This window comes from Medicago sativa, chromosome 7 (genome assembly GCF_051527215.1).
Source record: "Medicago sativa cultivar Bolivia chromosome 7, Bolivia_mono, whole genome shotgun sequence".
In the NCBI taxonomy this organism is placed as follows: domain Eukaryota; kingdom Viridiplantae; phylum Streptophyta; class Magnoliopsida; order Fabales; family Fabaceae; genus Medicago; species Medicago sativa.
Window position 1 is genome coordinate 19,161,222 of NC_140755.1, and position 27,516 is coordinate 19,188,737.

The 27,516-nt window shown below is 33.9% G+C and overlaps 1 protein-coding gene across 2 annotated transcripts; it reads right to left on the bottom strand.

The window, feature by feature from the left end:
* Positions 1-16: 16 nt before the first annotated feature.
* Positions 17-27,516, bottom strand: LOC146904822 (histone-lysine N-methyltransferase ATX2-like). Of its 2 annotated transcripts, none has more exons than XM_085727853.1 (25): positions 26,839-27,516; positions 26,066-26,117; positions 25,713-25,787; positions 25,352-25,574; positions 24,806-24,929; positions 24,605-24,709; positions 24,139-24,335; positions 23,391-23,483; positions 23,113-23,210; positions 22,193-22,363; positions 21,594-21,725; positions 21,336-21,383; positions 21,067-21,178; positions 20,926-20,991; positions 20,788-20,849; positions 20,509-20,565; positions 20,067-20,135; positions 19,729-19,921; positions 17,557-17,841; positions 17,326-17,387; positions 17,158-17,235; positions 16,614-16,709; positions 16,009-16,112; positions 15,711-15,853; positions 17-213 (listed from the first exon to the last, which is right to left on the bottom strand). In XM_085727853.1, exons 1-24 carry the CDS (start codon positions 27,402-27,404, stop codon positions 15,712-15,714), a joined length of 3,210 nt encoding a protein of 1,069 aa, XP_085583979.1. In that variant the 5' UTR covers positions 27,405-27,516; the 3' UTR covers positions 17-213; position 15,711. The 2 variants fall into 2 exon arrangements, with proteins under 2 accessions (XP_085583979.1, XP_085583978.1); XM_085727852.1 differs by lacking the exon at positions 17-213 and adding an exon at positions 13,508-13,903.

Genomic DNA, 27,516 nt, shown 5'->3' on the forward strand with positions numbered 1-27,516 from the left:
ATGAATCACAATCCACTTTCAGTATAATCAATGATTTTTCATTTGAATTCTAAAATGAGGCTCTTACAAATGATATTTTATTAAAAAGCCTAAAAATACTCTAATTGTTTAGCAAAGTAACTAAAAGAATACAACAAATTGACAAGCATCTGTATAAATGTTTTCATTTCCACTCAGATTTCTCAAGGATGTCTAATGCAATCTTGTATTGCCCTGCAAGAAAAATATGTAAAGGAAAAGGTTAGCCCGACTCCAAAGCTTTTCTATCATGCTAGAATATAAAACCTCTAATAAACCAAGATGAAATCTAGGAGTACATACGTCTTGGAGCTATTTTTATAAATGGACCACGATCAGTAATCTTTCAGGCACACAAGTGCATACAACACTGACATTAAACAAGATCTTTCACGTCTAGATTTCACTAGTCAACTAGCAATAGTGATAATTGTTGTTAAATCAGACTATCAGATTGAGAACATCAGTAGAAGATTTGGAATGGACCTCTACAGTTTAATTTCAACTGAAGCAGTCTGATAAAAAAAAAAAATTAATAATTCTATACAACAACAACCAAGAAAAAATGTCCTATGCAAACAAACAAATTTACTATTAATGGTTGTAGATTTTAAATACATGCCTTATAATATATATCCTTATAATATATATCAGTAACCTTAATTTTTATCTATCATCAGTTTCCACCTAAAGGGGAGCCTTGACGCAATGGTAAAGTTGTTGTCATGTGACTGAAAGGTCATGGGTTCAAGTCCTGAAAACAACCTCTTGTGTAAAAACAAGGTAAGGTAGCGTACAATACAACAACCTCTTGTGTAAAAACAAGGTAAGGTAGCGTACAATACACCAAATGGTGGGACTCCATCCCGGACCTTGCGTACGTTCAAGTCCAGAAAACAACCTCTTGTGTAAAAACAAGGTAAGGTAGCGTACAATCCATTGTAAAAACAAGGTAAGGTAGCGTACAATCCACCAAATGGTGGGACTCCATCCCAAACCTTGTGTACGTTCAAGTCCTGGAAACAACCTCTTGTGTAAAAACAAAGTAAGGTAGCGTACAATACACCAAACGGTGGGACTCCATCCCGGATCTTGCGTACGCAGGATCTTTGTGCACCGGACTGCCCTTTATAAGTCTTGATCTCATCATAACACAACACACTTACTAGTTTACCAATAGAGTCCAATCTTAATAAACAAATTGAATGAGACAAAAATGATACTCCCTTTATTCCTTTTTAGTTATTGTTTTTAGAGTTAGTTATACATACCATACCAAGAAAAACAATAAATTGTTACTTTTAATAGAATTATGGTTTCTATATACTATACCATTAACTATTTATTATCTCATTCTACATATTTCTCTGTCTAGGATAAATACGTAAGGGTATTATTGATAAAACAATAATTAATATTGCATTAAACTTTAAAAAGGATGGGTAAATAGAAATATTATCTTCTACAAGTGACAACTGTCTCGTGAGCTTAACTTAGTTGATAGGAACATTGCATATTATATGCATGGGTCGGGGTTTGAACCTTGGACACCTCACTTGTTCACCTTAAAAAGTGAATTTCTAACCACTAGGCTATCTGACAAAAAAAAAAAAAAAATACAAGAGACAACTAAAAAGGAACAAAGAGAATATTGAATAGTTGTATTGATATAGAATGAGACTATACATGTTGATACATAGGATGAAACTATACATGTTTTTTTTATGTTAACTTTAGTTATCAGTGGAAAGGTAATTCAGAGTTCGACCGAGGGTAGGTAAAGTCTAGCCAAGAATTGTTTCACTGAGGAATTGAATTCAGGTTCTCCTAAATAATTCGTTCTTGATGGAGCTCATTAACCACTTGAGCCTAATTGCTTAGTTAAATGAAACTATAACTATACATACATGTTAATAAACAAAGACAATATCCTACCCATCTCCATTGTATAGATAGAGACGTCCATCTCATTGGTTTTCTTAAAGTACAAGTCTTATCTAATATTGGTTTCTAAAATTCATTTTTGGGGGATGTTGCCCTGATGGCATGTTATCTTATAAATCATGTGCCCTCTTCTGTCATAGGTGACCAAATCTACCACTCGGTCCTTTTTTCTAATATCCATCTATACTCGCTTACCTCTCGGGTCTTTGGGTCCACGCGTTTTGTCCATAATCTCACAGCCAGTCTTAACAAATCATTTACAAATCAGCCTAATCACTCAAGTGTGTCTTTCAAATTTACCGTCGATCTCAAATGGGTTATTATTGTTACTCCTACTCTTCAGTGGTACATTATTTCGGCTGATGTTACATTTTTTTAGTTGGTTCCACACTTTGAGTCAACCCATGTATCTCCTGATCCACTTCCTATTGTCGTACCTACCCCACCTCCTATCATCGCTCTTCAACCTATGGTGTTTCTCTCACCTGAGACCACTATAATTATCCCTTCTGCAGACCCTCCCACTCGACGACCTATTCAGACATGTCATTGTGGTCAACCAACCCTATATTGTGCATGTCCTGACACCTGCTCCTGATGATATCATTCCAAATTCCATGTTGCCACCTTTACCAGATTCGATCGTAGATCTTTCTATTGCAATTCAAAAAGGTATACGTCCTACTCAATACCATTCTCCTTTTCACATTAAATTGTGTTATCATTGTCACTCTTAATTGCATTATACTTGCATGTCTTCTGTTTCTATACAAAAATAAATCTCTAGGCAATGCCTTACAAGCAATGATTGATGAGATGTGTGCTCTCCAAAGCAGCAGTACCTAGGAATTGGTTAGTCTACCCAACGAGAAGTCTTTAGTAAGTTGTCCTACTTTATAGAATGAAAGTTGGTCCTGATTGTAAGACTGATTGATTTAAGGCTTATTTGGCAGTTAAGGGATTTACTCAGATTTTTGGGTTGGATTATAGTGATACGTTCTCACATCTAGCCAATATGGCTTGGACTCTTTCTCTCCATTGCAACTATTCAACATTGACCTCTCCTTCAACTTGACATTAAGAATGCCTTTTTTTACATGACGATTTCGAAGAGGAAGTGTATAATGTAGCAACCACATGGTTTGTTGCTTAGAAGGAGTAATCAACCATGATTTATCTTCTACACAGGATCCTTTATGGTACAACAGGTTGGTATCATTCGTAGTGAAGTCGGTCATTCTGTTTTTTATTGTCGCTCAGCCCAATAATACATTTAACCTATTGTTTATGTAGATGATATTGTCATAATTGGTAGTGATCGGCAGGGGATACTCCAGTTAAAACATCTTTCTAATCAATTTCAAAAGACCTTGGTAAACTTTGTTACCTTTTGGGTATTGAAGTAGCCCAATCCAATGATGGTCTTCTAATATGACAAAAGAAATATGTTATAGATATTCTTGAAGAAATAGGTCTATTTAATGTCAAAAATTTGATACTCTTATATATCCAAATGTCAAACTTCTACCTAATATGGGGAACCTCTATCAGATGAAGGGAGATATAGAAGATTGGCTAAAAAAATTGAACTATTTACCGGTCACTTGTCCAAACATTTCCTTTGCAGTTAGTATGGTGAGTCAATTCTTAAATTCTTCCAGCCAAGAACACATGAATGTTGTAATCCGAATTGTAAATACATCAAAGGTGCTCTAGGAAAATGTATCATTTATGAAGATAGAGGACATACTCAGATAGTTGGTTACTCAGAATTTGATTGGACATGCTCACCCATGGATAAGCGATCAACTTTTGGATATTACTTGTGGAGGAAGTTTGATATCTTCGAAGGGCAAGAAACAAAATGTAGTTTCAAGATCCAGTTCTGAGTTAGAGCCAAGGCATTGGTAACATGGAGCTCATTTGGTTGTAATAATTACACATAGCTTCAATTTGAAGAGGCAAGACCAACAACACTAATTTGTGATAACCAAGCCGCATTGCATATCACCTCAAATCCAATTTCTCACTAGAAGACCAAGCATATTAAGATAGATTGTCATTTTGTCAGAGAGAAAATTTAATCAGGCGACATCGTCACATGCTTTGTCAATTCCAATGACTAATTGGAAGATGTATTACAAATTCCATGTGTGGTTCTAGAATCAGTTATATATGTAGAAAACTTGGTGCATTTGATTTATATGCTCCAACTTGAGGGGGTCTTTATGTTCTAGCATACTCTATTGTAATTAATGTCGTAGAGCCTATATAATGAAACCTCCATGGTGCATATGTCTCTCATTTTCTCTCTTATTCAATAAGATTCAATAAACTGCCTCCAAGAGATCTTCATAAGGAGAATGCATGAATTGATCTACAACAATCACAGAGAAGACAATACTAGGTCCGGTCTGAACTAGATTGATAAGTTTGTCAACTAACCTTTTATATCTCCCAATATAAAATGGAACACTGCCTTTCAATTCAACTCTTGCATTTGGTTTCATAGGGGTTTGTTGGTCTACGCCCACTTTCTCAGTTTCCTCCAAGAGGTATATAATGTATTTTCTCTTGGAGACCGTAATTCCTTTCTTTGATTGAGCAACCATCATGCCAAGAAAGTATTTCAGTGTACCTCATTCCTTGATCTCAAACTCTTATGAAAGCTTTTCCTCAATCTTTCCATCTCAACTATGTCATCTCCCGTAAGAATGTCACCCACATATACAATTATTGTTGCAAATTTATCACCATTGAAAATTCTTGCAAATGCTATATGGTCTAGTTGTCCTTGAATATACCCTTTTCTTTTAACTGACTCGGTGAACTTTTCAAATCAAGCCCTTGGGGGTAACTTTAGACCTATTAACAGTTTCATGTTGGATGAGATATGACATGAACATATGTTTATAAGTGAGAACAATGCTCACTTTACAAGTTAGCTTTGTAAGGTTGAGTTAGGCTCAATGAATTCCAAGATAGTATCAGAGCTTATCCAAAATTTGTTGGGCCGCCTACGATCAGGTCACACCGGTCAAACCGCTCGGATCACGCTCCAGATGTCCAGTCCTAGGAGTAAAATTTATTTACCGTTTATTTTATTTTTTGTGAAAAAATCTCTCTTAAAAAAAAAATTTCAAGTTTTCATTTGTTTGCTAAAAATTGAATCTAATAAAAATCTAAAAACTTCTTCTAATGAAAAGATGGTTTGAATAGCATCTTCAAAAAAATATTTTTTTCCATAATTTACGGAAAAAAAATTATGATGGTAAACAAACACAACAACTTCTATTTTTCCTTCAAAAAAAAAAAACTTCTACTTTTTTAAAAAATCTCTGAGAGTCGGTTTGTTACAACTTTTTTCATGAAAAAAACCACTTCTAAAATAATCATTACTTTTACAAGTTTTCATCAATTTGTTACAGATTTTTAAAAATGAGAAATTGAAAGAAAAAATATATATAAAAACTAGTTTAAAGGAGAAGTTGATTTTAGTAGCTTCCCAAAAAAATCATTTTTTATAACTGATTTTTTGAAAAGTGATTTTTATTCTGATAAAGAAGCACAAAACTGTTTTTTTTATTAATCTCTAAATTATTGAGTATCATAATCACTTTTTATAATCCATCACAATCAGCCCTCAAACTGTGTTTACTTTGGCAACAAGAACAAATGTCTTTGAGTAGTTGACGTCATTTGTTCAAGTAAACCTTTAAGCAACCAAGCGGCCTTCTACTTTTCCACTATGTTATCAGAGTTATATATTATAGAGAAGATCCATTTACAGGCCACAATATTCTTTCCTGTAGGCAAAGTCATTACCCTCCAATTTTACTCTTCTCAAGACCTCGCATCTCCCAAGAACAACTAAATTCTACTTTTGAACTTTTAGAGCCTCTTGAATATTTTTCAGAATTTCTACAGCTGATGACTGAGAGGTAAAGTTAGCCAATAAAGAAGAAAAATTTGAGTACAAAGGATGTTTAGTACAAGATCCAATACCTTTTCTAAGCGCTGTAGGAACATCTATGTCAAAAGACTCACAATGACTCCAAAGACCAGAAGAGGACTTACCTGTGTAAGGACGATGAGTTGGCAGGGCTGGAGAATGAATTCTCGTCTTTTATATGATTCCTTCTTTCAAAGACTTTTCCCTTTCAAGTGTGATCACTGTCATTAAACTTGCATTGTGTCTCTTTAAATAAGGCATTTCCGTGGGATCAAGAACTTGTTCTTCATGATTTTGATTTAAAACTGTCGCCCCAGAATTTGTGGGAACGACATTCACAATCAGATTGGATTTCAATGTACTCTTGGGCATTTTCTTTTGGTACACCGTTATAAGCCTCAGAATCTTGTGACAGTACTATACTATATCACTTGAAGAAATAATATTTACAAAAGCATTATATTTTCTATGACGAGACCAGTGCATCTGGGATGAAATTAGGGTCAATCCACCCGGGAAAAAGGTTGACAGGCCCGAGCAAAAGCATCTTTATGATTTGGTGTTTACAGTCTATTGTTTTATTGGTTTGAAGCTTCTAGATGTGGACTTGAGAATGAGAGACATTGCCTCCAATAGTATAGGCTCCCTTTCAAGGAGTTCTCTTCAATTTCTCTAGCATCACTGAGCTGCCTTTCCAACCACTCGTTTGGTGGAGCTTAATTTTGTTTGTTTTTCTATTAATTTTTCTCTGAGAGGGGGTAATGCATTATTTTCTTGTAACAACCTTAAAGCTTGGTAAACTTTAATGTGAGGAAGAGTAGTAGAATATATGAAATATCTTAGAATGTGATATTATGTTACAGTATTTCCTAGCATAAGTTTCTGATAGTATTTTAGATATCTCCTACGAAAAGTTTCTATATTACTTATTTTTAATCATGATTTGTTTCCTAAGTTTCCTATTTATTCAAAATTAAGAGTCTTGTATCTCGATAAATACGGATTAGTATTTTATCACTTTTATATCAAGTTAGTATTTCTCTCAGTTTATCTAAAATAAAAACCCCATAACATCAATATCTAGCCTAGAGGATAGCATGGCATGCAATTTATCAAATAAAAGGCATTAAGAATGACATCAACTTTAAATTTTAAAGTGTATAAGCATTGATCAACAAAGCCCAAGTTGAATCAACCATGTTAGAAGTTGAACATGTAGTTCATAGATTGTTGGGAGAACTCAAAGAGCACTTTGTGGTTGATCTCTGATTTATGAATTCTCAATTATTACAATAAGCATTGATCCTATTTATAGATTGCCAGAACTCCAACTAACCTATAACTCTAAGAGGTTAGTTACAGGGCTCTGCTAAGCTACTGCTATCCCACAAGAGTACGTAATATGCAACTGTAACTAACACTAATTAGTTACAGTTTGTTACACAGAAGTGTAGCTACTCTAGGTGTAGTCTACCATACATACAGTGTACTCTAATAAACCAAATGACGATATTTAGTTAGAATCATCATTCTATTGTGGTATGTGGGGACATCTAGACTAATGTAACTTGCCATAAGAAACCATGAAGAAGTTTAATGGAGAGCTTAAAAGAAATTTTTAGCATTTTCACTTCAAGAGTCGAATTATTTTTCCAATTTTGGTCTCTCTATCTTTGAGCAAAGGATTGGAAGACACCAAATAATTCAAAACAGTCTCTCACTAAGGTTATCTAAGTGAGTCTTGAGGATAAATACAAATATATAAGTGACAATACTTGTATCCTAAGATAGAAAGCACGTGACTAGGACCCCAAACATTATAATGAACAATGTCCAGAAAAGTAGCTCCTACTATTGACACAAGTGTAGTAGGTATCCTACAAAACATATGATACATATCGTGATACAATACGAAAACACCTTCACCGGTACGTATCTTACTATGTATCCTAAAACAACTTGTATCTTGGGATACATACGATATGAAAACATCCTTCACTGTATGTATCTTACTTTGTATCCCAAAACACCTTGAATCGTGGTTGTATCGCCTCCGTATCGGCTGTATCGTGATACTCCTCTGTATCATGCGATACTGTTCGGTTTTAGATTTTTAAGGTTTTTTACTGTTCCTTCTATTTTTCTGTTTATTGGTCATTAAGGGGATTCAATTGTTACCTTTCCTATAACTTGTATTGTTTCCAATACCCCACGATTTAGTACTTTCTTATAACCTTTTAGACTTAGGTAACTTGTAACCTTCCCAATACCCCACATCTCAATGATTTATTTCTCTGTTTACAACTTCCCAGTACCCACTTTGTTTCTATATATCTCGGTTTCTCTATCTCTCTGTTTTTTGCTATCTTTCTCTGGTCCTCTGGTCTGTTACCCTGTTCCATTCTATTGTTCTTAAAAGTATTCACTGATAGGGCAAACAAAAAAGATGAGAGACCGTGATATCACATGAGATCATTGTTGTGTTGTTAAACCTAATAATAGGCTTTATGTTTGATTTTGATTGAATTAAGGACGCTTTATGTTATTTATTTTTATTGAGTTTTGAAGTATCTTAAAGTTTATATTTACATATGATATTTGAAGTATTTTGGAGTTTATTTATATATGAAAGTTCAAGTCATATTTTTTTTGTTTATGTCTCTTACGATACGCGATACGATGCACGATTCAAAAAAGTGATCGAACGATACACGATACGTATCCCGATTTGACTACCATGATTGACACTACAAGAAAAAGAGACTCTTCATGTGTACCAAGTAAACATGACTTGCACTCTAAGGACTTCAAATGTTCAAATGAAAAATCAACTACTTCTACTTAACTAAACTTGGTTGACCAAGCAGACAGTGAATGATATCAAGAGACCTAATGATTCATATGTTCCAATCGCTTGTTCAGTACTTGGGTCTTGAATAAAGAAAGAGACAAAATTATAGGTTATGGATCAATTGAGAGAACATGTAAGTTAAGGGGTAGTCAGGTACAAATAAGACTAAACTGAGAGACACTGATGGTGTGGTGAACCTTGACCAATACTAAAAAAAATGTAATATGGTGAGGTGTTTTGGGAGATGTCATATTAGAGATGAGAGAGGGATACATGCTATATAATTAGAGGCACCAGAGTCTAAAATCAAATCCAATATCTCACATATGTGGGGTAAGATAGGAAAGCAAATAGATTTACAGGTATCAACATCAATGAATGAAGAGTAAGTTTGTGCCATAAGAGCAGCTGTGTACTCAATTTACATATACATATTGATATTCATGAGAGAACTTTTCCAAAGGGAAATTGAGAAACTACTAAGCTGTCTAAGAAAACTATGTCAAGGATAACAAAGAAAGAATAAGTAATAATTATAATTAGGCTAAAATATGGTTTTAGTCCTTGCAAATATGCCTCGTTTTGGTTTTAGTCCCTGTAAAAAAAAATTGTTTTTGGTCCCTGCAAAATTTTTTGTTTTTTAAAATAGTCCCTGGAGGGACTATTTTCAAAAACAAAAAATTTTGCAGGGACCTTTTTAAAAAACAAAATATTTTGCAGGGACCAAAAACTACAAAATGGGTTCAGTCATCATGTGCCACATATGCAAATCATCACAAAAATGGGGTCGGGGACTATTTTAAAAAACAAAAAATTTTGCAGGGACCAAAAACAATTTTTTTTTTACAGGGACTAAAACCAAAACGAGGCATATTTGCAGGGACTAAAACCATATTTTAGCCTTATAATTACAATCTACAAAACATGCAGACATGATAATTTCTAAAATCATATGAATAAAATAGTAAGAAAAAATTGTAAAAAAATGCATCAAAACATTTATCTTAACTCATTTTGTAAAGCCAAAAATTTAATCCAATAATGATAGAAATAGGCCAAACCACTTTTAGGGGTACATGACCTAGTCTGCATCAAATTAGATCAGACCAAATTTATTGATTAAATTAGCCAGTCCAAAGCTTTTTTAAAAGTCTATTTAACCGAAAAGCTTAGACTACAAGCAATGTAAAAAATCTTTATTAGAATTTGGGTTGGGCCAAACACAACCTTACAAAACCTGGCTGGTAAGGTGAGGTTTGCCCCCACTTATAAACTTATATTCAAGCTTTATTATATCCAATGTAGGACTCCTAACACATTTTATTTTTTTTATCCAATGTAGGACTCCTAGCACGTTTTATTATTTTAGGGTATCGATAATATGAATATAACTTAAGAGTATATGGTAGAACATAAATAGACTAAACTACCCTTAGCCCAATTATAACAAAAGCCTCATAACATATTATCTAGCATCTCCCCTCAAACTCGCAATGCATTACCATGAACAATCAAGAGTTTGCCAAACAAGAAAACATACTCAATAATAGATAGATAATATAAAACCAAAACGAAAGCAATCAAACCAAACCAACTAACATCATAACCAACTAAAAGATAAGCATCAGCCAGAGAAAAACCAATAGGGATAGGAGCAACCAAACAGAAGAACCAATAAAGAGAGAAGTAGCATCCAAAGAGAGGAACCATCAGACAGAAGAACCAAATCGAATCAAATCAGCATAGAGATGAACCAAAGCAATCTAAATCAAACCAACAGAGAGAACAAAAGCAAAAAAGAAATCCAATATCAGAAGTACAAGTTATGCCCAACCCAAATTTTAAAATAGTATCAGATCTTATCCAAGATCTACTGGACCACCTGTTACAAGGTTTCCTCTATCGGGCTACTCGGGGTTACGCTCCATATGTCCAGTCTTGGACATGAGACAGTCCTCGCTCTACAAGCCAATTTTGTAAGGTCGAGTTAGGCCAACCTAAATTCTAAGGCTTTGTTTGGGAGGTGAAGGGAGGGCTTTGGGGGGTCGAAAATATGGGGGAAAATGGAGAAATCTTTCACATTTTCTGAAAGATTAGTTTTTTAGAGAATGATAAATTAATGTTTATGATTACTATATTTTTAATTTTAAGAATATTATAACAAAATAGATTAAATTTGAAGAATTCATATAAACCCTCCAAAACCCCCCTCCAATACAATTTTTGAGTTCCCTCAAATGAGGAAAGTTTTGTATTATAAAGAAAAATTAACCCCCCAAAGCCCTCCCCTCCCATTTTCCTCTATTTCTTCCACTTGCTCGTTCCTTTTTTCCAAATCCCTCCCCTCCCTTCCCCTCCAAACTCGCAAACAAAGCCTAAGAGTCTATAATGCCTAACAAGCAGGCAACTCATTTTAGTGAATAAAGATATGTTTTGGCTATAACTATTGTATAAGATTTTGTATCTTTCGATAAATCATATGGTTATTAACACTTTCAATATATTATAAACCCAAATAGTTTCACCTATAACAACATACCTTTAAGTGGACTAACAAGTCAGACCAAGTCGTCTAAAGTGGCCTTAAAGAAACGTATGGCAGATGACAAAACTAGACTTGGACTTCAAACTTTCCTGTTGGACGGGATTCATTTAAGAAAAACCTTCTTCGGCTCAGTTTATTCATGTCTGTCTCTAACCAAGAAAAACTAAAATCCTAAATATCTCAAGATAATTCATTTTAATGCAATTATTGTACCCCATTACACCAAAAAACTGTTTGTATAAAATTGAAAAACTGATTTTTACATAATATAACCAAGTGATTATTTGTTGAGATTTTATCTGAATTTAAAACCAATTTGCAATTGTTTACAATCATAAAAATCACTTATTTAACATTAATTATCATCTATCACTCATTGCAAATAGATTATTTCGCATAAGCTACTAAAATTGCTTTTCATTACTATTAAGATAGTTCTTCATATTATGATTATTTTCAAAAACTGAAATAAACAAACCCCCACAAAATAAAAAATAGTATAAATAGAAATTGATCAAGACAGGCCAAACTTACCTTAAACTAATCTGGCTAATTTCCAAAACCTAACCTAAACTAAAGAGGCATTAGGATAAAACTTAATTAAGCTCTTAATTTATAGATTTTTATGTATAAGTTGATTTCACAATCGAATAGAGAACAAGAAACTCCACATAAAGTCTATGTAAAGTATAAATTGTTTTCACAAAACCATTATGGAGAGCTTACAGATGTAGTAAGAAATATGTTATAAACATATCAACGAGCTTATAATTATTTTAAGATAAATTCAAATAAGCCATTTCAAACACTACCCTTAATCTACTCAATAAGACTAAATCTATTTAAAGTTTCATTTTGTAATAAAACCTTAAATAAAGCAATGGCCATATATCTAAATAGTCTGATATGGTTAAACCTTACCACAGAGTAACTGACATAACACTTTTAATGGACTAACAAATATACAATATTATGATATTAAAACATAACTGCAACACAAAAAACAAATGTTATTATATCATTTTACTTTTTCTTTTTTTATATCATAGTACTCAAATAAACTAAATTGTCAAAATAACAAAACATTGAGGGAAGGGAATGAGAGGGGAAAGGAAGAGGGGAGAGATTTTGAAATATTGTGTTTGGTTCGATGAGAGGAGGGGAGGTATTTTAATGAAGGGGGATAGTAAGTTATATTTCCCACCCTTATAATATTTAAGATTATATTAAATAAAAGGGTACTTAAGTCCATAATTTAAACAAATATTATCTCCCCTCACTTTCCCCCACTTTTGGAGAGGACCTAAAATTGGCTCAGGAGATTTGCTCCACTCCCTTCCCCTCCAAAAATAAAACCAAACTAAAATTTAAACTAAGCCCTCCCTTGCTCTCCCCTCTAACTAAACATACCCTTAAAATAACCAAAAGCCCTACGTTTTAACTAAATAAACATTCATGAGTTTAATAATTATGCTTTGATAGTGTTGACATTTATTTCAGATGTCTAATCATAATCCACCATTGTGTAATATCATAGTATTACTTCTTGAAATATATTTATATTGTGAAAAAATGTTTAAAAATGACTGGACATAAAATTGTTTACATTATCATTGCATAATTTTTAAACTCAGGAAATCTTGATGTCTCAATGAATAAATGAAATCAACACCTAAAGCTTTTATCATGAAAAGGTAAAATTAACCAAATAGATCAAACGATTCTGCAATATCATCATAAATTAAATTTAAAAAACGAGCCCCAATTTTTTTTATTTGTCTTATCCAAAAAAACACAAGTCTCACATGGACTAGAGATATAACCTAAATAAAACTACTAAAGCTTAGACAATACTCACATCACAGGTCAGTTTTGTGGAGTTGAGTAAACTTTAAACCTAAGATAGTATGAGAGTTTGTACTAGATCCGTTATTGGACCACCCATATTATCCACTTCTCCGGCCTAATAGCCTTTGGCTTCGGAGGTATATAGGAAAAAAAAAAAATTTTGAAGAGACAGTATATAGGAAAAATTCAAATTTCATATTGACCAAAGATATTACCTATACAGGGTTTATAAAGTTTAGGAAATTTTCAACTTACAAGCCGGTTTTACAAAATTGAATAAGCCCAAAACCAGATATATTGACCTTCAATGGATTCATAGTATTGGATTTATTAATGACGCAGGAGGCAATTTGACACAATCAGCAATTACATAAATTCACATTCTCAATTTCTTCACATTTAATGAATGGTTTGATGTAACTTCAACTGTACCTATTCAATGGCAAGTTACAATATATCCGCAAGTTGGTTGAGGTTAAACAGAAGCCTTAATTGTGATAATGAATTTCAAATGAAATCATTTGTAAAAAAAAAAAATGCTGTCTTTCCAATTACCATAACCAGAATACCGAGGAAACCACCTTGAGCCAACATAAACAGCTCAGTTGGGGTTATGGATTAATGGGGAGAATCAGATGACTTATGTACTACACTGTACTTTCGGAAAATGGCAGAATTCATGACAGAAGTTGTTGGACAAACGGTCTATCTTCAAGTATCCATGGCATAATTTAGGATTAAAAATCTGCAAAACAAAAGAAAAACAATGAAAAGTGGAGAGGTATGACAGAATAACGACTAGCAAAAGTAGATAACTTCTGAATTTGAAATCGAAATGATGGATTTAGAACAAAATATAGACAACAAATGACAGCAAAACAAAGATGTGGACACGTGGTGTGGTGCAGAACCAATTTAATCACCACGTTTGCAGACATCTGTGATTTTGACTCAAAGCAGAAAAGAAACCTCGGAGAAATACAAGCCACAGGAAAAAGACATGACCTTCTACATCAGACTAAGGACATGAGAGACAGGACAGCTTAAGGTTCCAGGGGAACATTGGCATATTAAATTTAAAGATAATCTTTCTTATTTTGTTGTTCTTGCAAATTTCCTTCGGCAAATGACCAAATTCGGAGAGCTTAAGGTTCCAGGGGACCATTGGCATATTAAATTTAAAGATAATCTTTCTTATTTTTTTGTTCTTACAAATTTCCTTCGGCAAATGACCAAATTCATCTCCGAGAAACTAGCATTTATTTTGAACTGAATGAATAAATTTTCAAGGACAGAGCAGAAGTACACATAAATTACTGATCAAACATATGTAAAAAATAAACGAATATTCGTTCACTCAATAGAGTTTCCCCTAAAACCCACATGAAATCCAATGAAACCAGGGTGTGTGTGTGTGTGTGTGTGTGTCTATATATATATATATATATATATATATATATATATATATATATATATATATATATATATATATATATATATTACAATTAAGAATAATGGAAAACAAAGTCTTGCAAGTAACATGCATAAGCATTGGCAAGTTACTCAAAATAAAAGCTAATATGGTTCAGCAAGTTCATATAGACCAGTTGTATCTAGCAATCTCTTAGAATTAGGGTTTTAGGATTCAACCCCCAAAGCTAGCACAAGAGGTGCAGACTGTCAAGCAATCTAAGGACTACTTTGGTCGTATTAATGTATTTGTAGTCGATTAATGATCTCAACCCACCCCTTCACATCTACAGCTAAACATCTAGAGCATGGACAAATATGGGTCACCCAAAAACAACGCCCCTCATGTCTAGAGCCGGACATCTAGAACATGCACAATACAGGTGGCCTAATAACAAATCTAGAATAGGCTCCACTACTATCTTAGCACGTGGACTTTAGGCCAAACTCAACCATTCATATCTATGATCGATAAGAATCTTAACATAACCAGTTTAGAATCACAGTCAAATTATGACTCTGCTAGCGTTGCCAATAAACAATCAAATCCATGTTAAAAACCATGTTTTTGGGAATTATTATGTTCATGTCAGGTCTTTTTTAATAATTTAGGAGACAGCATATCCTCAATAGAAGAAAGAATTAACCAAAAAGAATCTCCAAAGCCAAAAGGAAAACCTCACAAGAAATCATAACAAGGAATCGATATCAAACAACAGAAAGAAAAATAAAAATAAAAATAAAAATAAAAATAAAAAAGTATAAAGTTTTGTAGAGTAATAGTACAAAAAACAAACCACACTAAAAACTCAACCACCACTCAAAATAACAATAATCGACAAGCTTCCTCAAAGTTTGACTAAGCACAAAAGTGAACCATAAGCCTAAGGAAGCTCCTCTCCGAAGACCCCAAAACAGAGGTCATCTCCAAATTTTACAATAGTAAATATTGGTCCTTTTGCATCATTGCTTAAATTGTAGATTGACAACCCCCCCACCTTAACAATCCACGTCAATTACAGTGATTGTTTGAAGTTCAATATTCAACAAAGATGTCAGACAGCAAGATAAATGTTGCTTACCTCATTCTCCTTTCCAATCTACTAATTCACTTCGTGGTGCATATCGGGTACCAGCTCGCTCTTCTGCCTCAGTATCATTTACTACACCTCGACATTTTGGGAAGCCACAGTAACAAGAAAGCCGCTCATCTATTGAGAAAAATCTATCACAAGAATTAAAGAAAGTCAGCACACTGTTAAATTATGGAGAATTATAATATATTTGGAAATTTTAATGCTACACACACAATCAAAACCAACATAAAACCAACTTTTGTATGGTTCTTGTGAATGTATCTTATTCAAAGAAGAAAGAAACCTATAATCATATGTGAGCTCTTCCCATTGTTTAATGTCCCTCTTGGCAAATATTATAATATGCTCATCGCCGTTAACACTAATGACTCTTGAATAGCAATTTGGCTGCATAAGAACAAAAAAAAGATATAGATAAGCAATTGATTGTTTTCAGCAATTAAAAAAAGGCTGTAAAGCTTCTTCACCAAATAAATAAGTTGAATTGCACTATTTCCAAACTGAAGTCGATGGAGAATGTAGGTTTAACAACAGGATTAGATGCAATATATTTTGGCACTTGTGTATGGTCACAGTTTTGTGGGTACTAATCAAATTGTTCAACACTAAATGCAATAAATCGAAGGTCATTTAAAAATGTCTAGAAGCTAGAAATCTGCTAATATGTCATGACAAGGCTAAAGTTTTCTCAAGAATGCATATCCCTAAAATTATAACCTAGAAACCTTCAACGCTCCAGTTCTAAAATAGTTAGCTAAAAATTGCAACTTTAAAAACAAAATCAAGTGAATCTCATGCATCAAGTTAAGAATGCAGGTTGAAAAGGCAATTTTTAACAAGTAGGAAATGGATTAATAGGAAAATGAGAAAAAAGGGGAAAGGACCCACCGCACAGGAATGATTAATTAAATGAGCAATGCTTCCTGCTCTAGTGGCATCAATGACTCGTTCATCATCAATCCGAAACATATATGTTCCAGCACCCTGCATAAGGGAACGAGACACAAGTCACTAATCCTGCACAAACATATACTTAACATTCCACAAGGTATAATAGTTGTAACATCTCTGTTTCATGTTGAGAATCAAAGGTTCCAAAACAGTTTCACATTTTGACACATCATTTCCAAAGAAATAAGATGTCTCATTGATGTCACTCTTTATACTAGTACATTTGAACATTTGATATTAGGGTAGTTGGTTAGTTAGAAGGGATATCGTTTATAAATAGCAGAAGTAAGAATAGAAGACGGAACTATGTACATTTGATAGAATTTTGTGAAGGAGAAATCCTTTGTTAGAAAAGGAAACTCTTGGAGGAGAGACTTCTCTCCTATTCTTAGTCTTTCAATAAAATCATGTTATTTCTTTTCATCAATTTTCAAATTCTTTTCCTAAGTTCCGAACATTTGGTAATTCAAAAAAAACTTACCACCAAAGAATTGTATATAAAACGCTCTCTCCGGTCAGCTATAGGAGGTCTAACAAGTTCACCAGTGTATTCAATCACCTGAATAAAACTAAATCAATAAGCACATCCTTTAAAAGTGAAATGCTATAATAAAAAGAGGCTCATTCAAATGAAAATATTTGTCTTTACCATGTCTCCACCTTTATATGGATGCTTTGCAAAGATACCAAATCCATGAATTCTTGATTTCCCTAAAATTTATAAGACACAATCAAATATTTGTTTTAAGATGGGATCCCTCCATGGCTAAATCTTAAATTATAATAACCCTACGTGACAGTAAAAGTCAAAATTCCACTAAGAAAGAAAATATCCCTTTTCCCCACCAGTTTCAAAAATATTAGAAGCAATTTTTCTTACCAAAAGCCAACTGTTTCCGAAAAGTTTCCCTCATGTACTTATATTTCTCGGCAACAGTAAGTATGCTGTCTGCAGCATCAACCATAGAGGTTCTCAGCCTTTGTTCACTACAAAAGAATTTTGAGCAGACTCCTCTGCCAGAAGGCTCTGGGTCGTTCAACAATCCATGTTGGCAGTATCCACCAACTAAGTAAGGTTGATTCTCCACAAATAAACGTTTCAGCGATGAAGCTGCAAGTGCTTCAGGTTCTTTTCGGCCTCTCCTACCAAAGTAATCATATGGTTCTGCCCAAAAAGAATAAAGACATACCTCGTTAATCAAACTCATCTCTAATTATTTGAGTTGAACAATTTATTTTAAAGGAGGAAGAAAGACCAAAACAAATAGAACGAAGAACTAAGATACAGAATTAAGAACACCCAGCAAACATTTGGTTCAAAAAATGCATCCTAAAAAGCAAAAACTCTCATAAAGAAAAGGTGACTGTTCTTATTTACCCACCATCCAATATTCCAATTCACCTTCCATCCCCCAAGCAATGAACAATAGGGGTCCACACCCTTTTCCCCAAGCTTTAACTTTTCAATGCACAAACAGGGAATACATCCGTTAATCTTATGCATGTCATGGCCTCAGGTTGAATTTAAGAAGTATTAATGCAAAATACAGCCTTAACCAAATGACAATTTAAACATCAATCAACTCAAAAAACAGTTCTGCTTCTGCAATAACCTGAACAACTAATATTTTGAGCAAGAAATAGAATGAGCATCCTTCAAACCAGCGAGGAAGCAGTAACACCTCAACACAGTAGCAGTGTTGTGTGGTATCCATGTCGCAGACATTTATATCAGACACTTGTAGTTGTATTTTATGATTGTTTTTCCTTCAATTTTTACAACTTTTATGCCAATAGGGATGAGAATATTGTTCCAATAATTATATTAAGTACCATACCTTATTTTGTCTGAAATAATAATACATGCCAATTTTCTCTGTTAAAATGAGATTTATTCTTTTCTATTAATTTTTTACTAATTTGATGCACTATGATATGATTGCGCCCTATAATTTTTAGAAAAATCTGTATCTACGTGTCTGTGTTGGGTATTGCATCCATGTCCCATGTCATATTCCTGCATTTTATCAAACCGGTGCAAAATGACACCAATGAACTGAGAAATACATTTAGGGGGTTTCGTGTATTGATAAGGATGATACAGCCGCATACACTCTTGATAAACAGAATTGGTCTTTAAAAAAAGTTTTCATCATTAATAAGCTAGGATTACAGTTGAGAATCTACCAAATTTGTAGCCCAACACAAACTATGTTTACTGATCTCGATAAATTCGTGGCGAACATTTTTTCTCATCAGCTCAGATACTATGCAACCCGGTGATAGATCTAGAATTTACAGGTAAGTGAGTGACAGTACATACTGAATGCAGTATAACTTGTATTGTAACTAAAAACACTCTGAGAATAACATTCTGCAAAGTTGGCTACAAGAACAAGAAGAAATGCGATAGCCCAACCTCTAGGAATTAGAGATCCTAGTCTCTCACAAGCAACCAAGCATAAAACAACCGAATGCCCTCCTTTTTCCCTTTCAACCTACACTTATATTATTCTAACTTTCTACAGTAGTTACATAGCAGTTACTGCACATAAAACATTTAAGTATAGTAATAGTAAAATAAACTGAAAACTAATATTACATAACTTATGCCCCAACACTAATTTGATTTCTATGCTTCTTATTAACATAATCCTAGTGATAGGAAGCCTATTACTAACACCCTGCTCTTAGCACAGAACTATTTCCCTTTCCAAATGTGCCCATAAAAAGCTCTTCAATTCAAACCTGATTGTCAACCCAATTACTAAAGTGAAAACCACAAATTGCAAGCTGTGATTTGAGGGCCCAGGTCATTAGTTTGATGTAGACCACACTATATAATTTGAAAGTCAATTCAGTTGATGCTAAACAAGGAATAACTAAAAATGACGTCAAGTCACAGACAGACAGTAGAACTGTAAAACAGAAAATTAACTAGGAGTCACCACACACAACTTCTGTATAGTTTTACATTGGCTGCTGGAGATTAAGCAAGAAAATGATATAAAATTGCAAATTACTTAAGTAAAATAGCTTTCAAATATCATACCACTTCGGGCACACCCAGATGGATTGGGTGGTGGTTCATAGTCTGAACATTGACCAATAACCTGGACACGTTCATCGGCAACAGAATGATCATGAGATGGCTGCCTATGTTTCTTGCAGAAAGAAAGTAAGCGAATGCACTGATCCTCATCGTCATCTACAGAAAGTAGGTAGAGCCTGTCCTCGTTCTCAAGCTATAAATCATAAAATTATAAAAAATAAATAAATGCACAATCATATCAACTTTTCAAGCTAATTATTGTATCAAAGCCAACACCACACTTTTAAGGTCAAAACAAAATAATTTATAAAATATGTATAGAAAAAAGAAAAAAATACCTCAACACAAAGACCAGCTGCACGTGCACAGAGTGGATGATATGCTACTCGACAAGAATTGTTTGAACACTACGACAAAAAACAAAAAAACGCATCATAATTTAGTAAACTATAAGAAATAGTTTAGTACAAAAATATTGGCCAAGCCATGCATTGTCTAATGTATACATGTGTTCTTGCATACAGGGTGTATCAAGTGAGAGACAAATGAAGTTAATATTGAACATACTAATATAGATGGATACATCAATACATAAATATAACATTTTCAAAAAATTACAGAGAAACTCGTTTATTTTGAATGTTTCTTCAGGCATAAGATGGTTGTTGTTGTGGTTTAGTTCATTCCAATGTAAATGTGGTGTTTCAGGTTGATTTGGTCTATAGACCAAGGAAAAACATGCTTAAGCTATTCTTTATCTAAAAACTCAAAAAAACTTACTTGGATGCAAGCACCATAAGATACACCACATATGCTGCATAACAACTTCCAACGGTCCTGTTCAGATGCAAAATTTACATGATTAAAGGGAAAGCAATTAGAAAACAGGTTGATCATATGTGCTGACTACTGATATAGAACTCAACATGATCAGTGTGACACACAAGCAATTTGAAGAAAATTAAAAAGAAAAAATAATGAAAATGTCCAAAGCATGAAAAGTTTGAAAAAACTTTAAAAAGGTACTATTGAAAGGCATAATTAGCTATAAAGGCCTACCTTACTGATTCTCCTCAAACCATCAATAGGCTCCATTCTCTTGACATCAGCTAAGCAAGTTTCTGGCAAAAATTATAACTCTTAGCAAATATGAGCAAACTAGAGTCTAAAAGAGTACATAAAGTCAGACAAACACACCAGGTATCCACATGGCACAAGCCAAATGAGCCCATCGGCCATCCGTTGTAGGCTTCATTGCACCACCTAAAAAAAACTCCATTATAATAAACGAAGACATGTAATAAGTTACACAGCAAGAATATCAGAGTCCCAGAATACCTATGAGTGGACATAAGCAACAAGGTGGGGGAGGAGCACCCGAGCGACATAAGTTGCATAACCATAGCACTCCATTAACAGGTTCATGTTCTCCATAGCATCTAGCATGGACCTGGATGAACATCACAATCCACAGCTCCATATCAATAAATGGATTAAATAGTAGAGATTTATCAGTACATTAAACAGTACTGAACAAATGTTAAACCCCTTCAGTGATGTTACATAATCCATTATAGAGAATAAAAAATGAGTTGTGAGGGTCATACCATCATTCTGCATTTGTCGCACTGCAGAAAGAGATTGTTCTCGTACTCCTTACGACATAAATAACTCGAAGTTAGCAGGCACGGCATAGAATAAGATATTAGCAAGAAAGAAAGATAATATTTATATTTTCCTTGAACAAATTTTACAAACAGGATAAGGGAAAAATCAGAAATACAAAACGTAATAATAAAAAAAATAAAAAAATAAAAAAAAAACAGGAACTCTAAAGGATTAAAGGGCGGCTCAGTAGTCAGTACCTCATCCATATGGCACACATTGCACTTATCGAGATCAAACCAATTAATATGAACCTGCCTATAACCAACAGGTAATCTGGAACCTGACTTGCAAATTGATTTCTTCGAAGAGACTTTGGATTTAGATAATCCCTGGAAATAATACTTACTTTCAGTGAATATCAAGGATCATGTACACAAGTTGAAAAAGTATGTGTATTATAGTATCGGGTTAGATCAATAACTTGAAGATAGCCTATTGCAAAATGAGAGAGTATGAAGCTAAACTTTTTTTATAGAATAGGGAAGCTAAAAAAAGATCCTGGTGCAGAAAATAACAAGCTTAAAAAAAGCACTAGCATATAGAGAAGGGGAGTAGATTGACATCAACTACAAAGTTCAAACTCCTTGATACAAGAATAACCAGGTCTTATCCCCCAAGGTAGATTCAAGTATATGGACTGATTGACGGTTGACACTATTGAGCTATATCAAAATCCAAACTATCATTATTTCACCAAGCCTCCAATGGGAATTCCGGTGTAATTCGCTAATTTCCAAAATATTGACTTCATGTTCCAGTTCAAATCTAAAAATCAACATATAATTAAACAGCACACCTTTATCAGTTTAGCCACATCAGGATTGGAGAAACCAAACATATCAGAGCCGGATTCATAGCCACTTTCTACCGCGCTGTCAACAACAGAACCTTCAGAAACAGCCTTTTTCAATTTCTTTATCCTTTCGTATACTTGATTCCAGCAAGTAGACGGTTTATAACCATTGAACTGCAGCAAAACATTTAAAACAAGATTAATTAATACAAATCATGGGCATTAAAGGTTATTTTCTATTATCTCTTGCAAGACAAGGGAAAAATCAAGTCAAAACTTAAAGTTAGTTAAGCAATCTAACAATTAATAAACAAACCCAGAAATCCTGCTATCAAAGCGACATTTTACATACTTTTTTCTTCAGACACAGAAAACTGAAGAGAAAATAACATTTTAAAAAGTACAGAAAGAAAAGGAAAAAAAAACTGACAGTTAGAGCCCGAAGTCAAAAAATGTGGGCCATGTCCTGGATCATGCAGAAAACAAGCCTAAAATGTGGCTTGTGTATTATCCAAGTAAAAAATAAACAGGGTAGAATTAGTGATAGGAAAATCAAACAGTAGGACAGTTATGTAGCAAATATTTAATTTAATTGTATGTTCTTTTAATTATATGGAGGATTTGTAACAGCTTCTGGTGTGATTTCTGTTCTCTTTTGTGTAAAGCTGAGAATTGTTTTTTCAAAAGATAGTCTTGAATCTCCTCTCAAAAAAAAATTAAAAAATAGAGAGTCATGACTCTAAGGTTATTAAACTTTCTGCTTTATTTATGTTACATATGTCAGAAAAGGTTAAAAGTGATATCCCTCGAGGATAATACCAAAAAATTGATACTGAAGTATCAGCATCAGATAATTCAATATAGAATTTTCAGAGAAGTGCATGTCTGCAAGTGCAAAGTCGTATCTTGTAGTAAAAACCAACCTGCTCACCACCATCAACTGTCACTCTAAATAGTGGTCTGAATCTGGATTCTGGATCTCTCAAAACCTCCATCTTATAAGGGACAGATACTTCAGGGTCTAAACAACCAAAAAGCACAAAATTAAGGAGGGGGGGAAATTAAAGAATCAGAATAACTAGAATTAAAATATTCAAATAAGAAATATATGACGTGTTTAATATTCTTTAGAGCATTCAAAAAAATCAAATAAAAGAAAGACATGCAAACATCCTAAAAAAAAAAAAGAAAAAAACTTCACCAGTAACTGAAGTGAACTTCCTCACTGCTGTGTACCCTTCAGGCCAGATGGATCTTCCATCCCGAAAAGCTGTAGAATCTCCAACTACCTTTCCTGAAAAAGAAAAAATATTTAACATTCCTGTGGTTAGATGTCCATTTAGCTTCACCAAATTGCCATTGCCAATGACCAAGAAGTAACACAGTGACCCCAAAAACCCGCCCTCAACTTTTGTTGTAAATGAAAATGCAGCGTCCTCTATATTTTACTGTATGGCTTGTTCAATCTCGGATACAATATCAAAAACTTCAAGTTTTATCTATTTTCAGTGTAAAACTCTATGCGCTTTCAGGAAACAAGAAGCCACACTGATGGAGTTGCTAAACCATTGAACTAGCAATAGAAAGTTAACAGTTTTTTATACACATGCCATCATATAACTTGGTTGATAAATGAAAATTGTTAGGCGTATTATTAACAAGCCTCCTAACCACTCTTTCTAGCAAATATCATCTAAAATAATCAAACTATTTAAAGGTGGCCTTTCCTAAACACTCAATTTATTTTATGAGTGGCAGAATAGATGGATTTGAAGTGAACTAAAAAATACTGAAAGGTTATGTTTTGATCGTTCTCTTGGAATCACCAAGGAAAAGCAGAAAGCAGTTATATGAAGCAAGCATCAACCAAAAAAAGAGATCCTATCAGAAAACTAAAAGGCTAATTGAAGAAATTCCTAAAGACAAAGTACTAAATATTAAAAATTTACCAAGGCTTAGAATTTGCAAGTCTCCCACTTCATAAGGAAAGGTGTCGATCTTTTGAAGTGCTGCCCAAGTCCCTTTGTCACTTACATAGTCTTCACCCGAATCTGAACATCCTCCATCCTCTCCACTTACATTGTTACAGTCATATCTTTTCCTCAATTCTATCATCTCCAAAGGAAGCTTCTGTGCGCTTAGATACCTGTTTAAGCGAAACAGTTGCAAAACCAACAAAATTATAGCAACCATCTGAAAATTATTCAAAATTTAGTATTAAAGCAAAGAACCCAAAGTGCTACATTAAAGAGAATAAAGACTTGTACTGTTAACATATTAATAAACGTGAACCTGAAGCAGCACAACCATCAAAAATGCAATGGCAACATAGTGATGTTTTCAGCTTTTGATGTTCTAGTTACTAAGTGTGAGAACCATTAATAAAGAGAAAAGAAAAGGCATGATTAGTATTACCTTTTTGCCTCTTCTAAACCTTCAATGAAACTCGGTTTCTTGCACTTTGAGTGTAGATCTGTTAGAAGTCCACTGAGAAATGATTTCACCTGTTGCACTCGAACTCTGAAAGAAGGAAGAGCACGGTTCGTATTAAAAGAAGACAGTTTCTCGCTCAGTATTGAAAAATAAAATTCTCTTAGTTTTAACAGAATACCAAACCTTGCAAAGTCATGGGTGCCAAAAAATTGGACAGGAACTGATCTCCCCCCTACGAAAGTTTTTAAACCCTTACAGCTGCTAGCAAGTGATTCATCCAGAACAACTGCTGGCCACATAGCATAACCTGCAAAATAAACATAAACAAAACAGTAAAAGGGCACATCCATAGTAGCAGTTACAAAATTAACAGACCTAACTGTTTTGCTGAATATGCAAGTACGTAATAAACAAATAACTTAATCACCAAAGTAGAGACTGTGTACCCAGCTCCTTCGGTTTGAACCATACTTAAATTACTCATTTAAATTACAAAAGTATGCATATGGAATCACAGCAAATAATAATAATAATAATAATAATAATAATAATAATAATAATAATAATAATAATAATAATAATAATAATAATAATAATAATAATAATAATTATAAAAGTTTCTTAAAGACCGTTGTTAATAATTTTAAAATTAAGACAAATCAATTCAATAAAAGATATCCACATACAATAATCTGTGAATGAAACAACTGAACAAGATTGAGCATATACCTGTAAGCTTGGCCCATACTATATCCCCGGGCTCAAAGTCTTGACAATCATTCATACTTGCAGCCAATGCGAGCATCTCTTCAACATTATAATCAGAGACATTATTGTCATGAACTTTGGCGTAACTCAATTTTAAACGTTCCATGTCGTTACGGGAAACATGGTATTTTACATTTTCATTTGAAAGAATTAAATTTTCCTCTTCTCCATCATCATACTCGATCTGCAAATATATATAATGAACGGATGAAATCTCAAATAACATGTACAACATCGTGTAATACACATGATCCTAATTGCGCACAACATTTTGTTTGAAGCTATTCAAACCATTTGAGCAATAATTTAGATAAGGGCGTACATGATGTATCTTAGCTTCCCTGTCGTAACTTTTGACAAGGCCAGTGTATGATTTTAAATCCATAGGCCAGTAAACCTGCAAAAAATGAGATTGAAATTGGTGAACTGTAGTTATAAACCAGAGTCAGCGGAATGAATATACAATTATTAACAGATCATTTACGTCACATCCATTTTTAAATGGTGCACGTCTGTGCACCATATATTACAAACGTTAGATTAGCCTACAGTTCAATGGTTGTAAGTTCGTCAATTGATATCAATCTAGGCAGTAGTAAGTTGCGCACAATTCAAAAACAAATGCATCGCATATCCCACCCAACAATTAATAAACCAAAGGTTACATAATATTACCTTGCATTTCAATCCAACAAAAGCCTCCGGATTGGCATCATCAAAACTCAACCTGCAATAAGTGCAGATAACATTAATGTAAAATTTCCTTCTCCCTACCACACAGAAACCATAGACAACACATAAACAACATCACTCAGCCTTATTCACAAAACTAAACTCTCTCAAATCCCTACACACTCAAGCAAAAATTCAGCTGTGGTCTAAACAAAAACTACATTCCAAAAAAATCACAAAACAACAATTCCTCTTCAGAAACTAACCACAGGCAACATTTCACTTTCACAAATGCTAACCATCTAAGCACCTGTTTGGATTCACGGCTGCAGCATCATTTTCGTGTCCCGAGGCATTATTAACGTGAAAACAGAGAAGCTATACAATGCCGCTTCCACGTTAACGCGCCTCTTTACCGCAATTTTTCTTAAAGTGGCGCAGTACCAACACCCTATAAGAGACATTGAATCATAAACCATAAACCCAAAAACCAACTCATAGGGCTAACCATCTAAGATACATTGAACTTCAAATAAGGGATATAGGGTTGGTTTAGAGGATAAGTATATATAAGGTAGGTTTCGTAATGTGGTTAAGTATGTCGAGCATTTGATCCTCACTGTCAGCACATAATACTAACATTTACTAACAAACAAAAAACATTAAATTTCAAATAAACTAAGTTTCTAGAATCAAAAAAACAAAACTTTAACATACTACAAATAAAAACCATAGATAAACAAAAATTTAAAGAGATTAAGGGAAAGCAACATTACGCGACCCATCTCTTCAATGTGTAAGATTCAGGCACCAACTTTGAATTCTTAGCAACAGAATCACAATTCTCAGAAAAATTCCCAATTTGATTTCGACATTTTCTCAATCCAGGTCCATCATCAATTTTCCCAATCAAATTCAAATCAATCCCTAATCCCTCCAACTCATTACTCCCAATTCTCCTCCTCTTCAACGCCGTCCTTTCACAATCAACTTCAATTGAACTTCTCTTCTGTCGCCGGCGCGTGTAAACAAACAAAAGCGGCGGTTTTGGAAAATCCTCCACAGAAAACAACGTCATCTTCGACATGGTTTTTTCAATTTCAATCGGTGAATCATCGATTTCACCATTACTGAACTGAATCTCGTTGTCTTCGTTGTTGTTGTTGGTGAGTTTTCGAGCTTTAACTTTTTTGGACATGACATTGGATGAACCGCTACAAGGTGATGTAGCCGAGTAGAGATGATCGAGAGGAAGGTATCGAATGGGAGTTCCGTCGGTTTCTTCGGTGGCGTTGGCGACAATTCCTCCATTGTTGGATTCGGGTTGTGGAGGAAGCGCCATTGAAGAAGAACGAAGAAAAACAAAGAGGATGAAAAAGGAATTTGAGAATTTTAGGGTTTTGAAGTTACTGAGAGAAAAAGAGAGAAGATGAAAAAGTATTCGTAAAGTGTTT

Bases quoted from the DNA above. Each gene is read 5' to 3' on its own strand.
- LOC146904822 (XM_085727853.1), bottom strand. From the start codon at position 27,404: ATGGCGCTTCCTCCACAACCCGAATCCAACAATGGAGGAATTGTCGCC. The intron at 19,922-20,066 runs GTATTTTTTTCT...TATGATTTATAG, and splicing joins CAGCTGGTCTTTGTGTTGAG to CTTGAGAACGAGGACAGGCT. The intron at 17,236-17,325 runs GTAAAGACAAAT...AGTTTTATTCAG, and splicing joins CATATAAAGGTGGAGACATG to GTGATTGAATACACTGGTGA.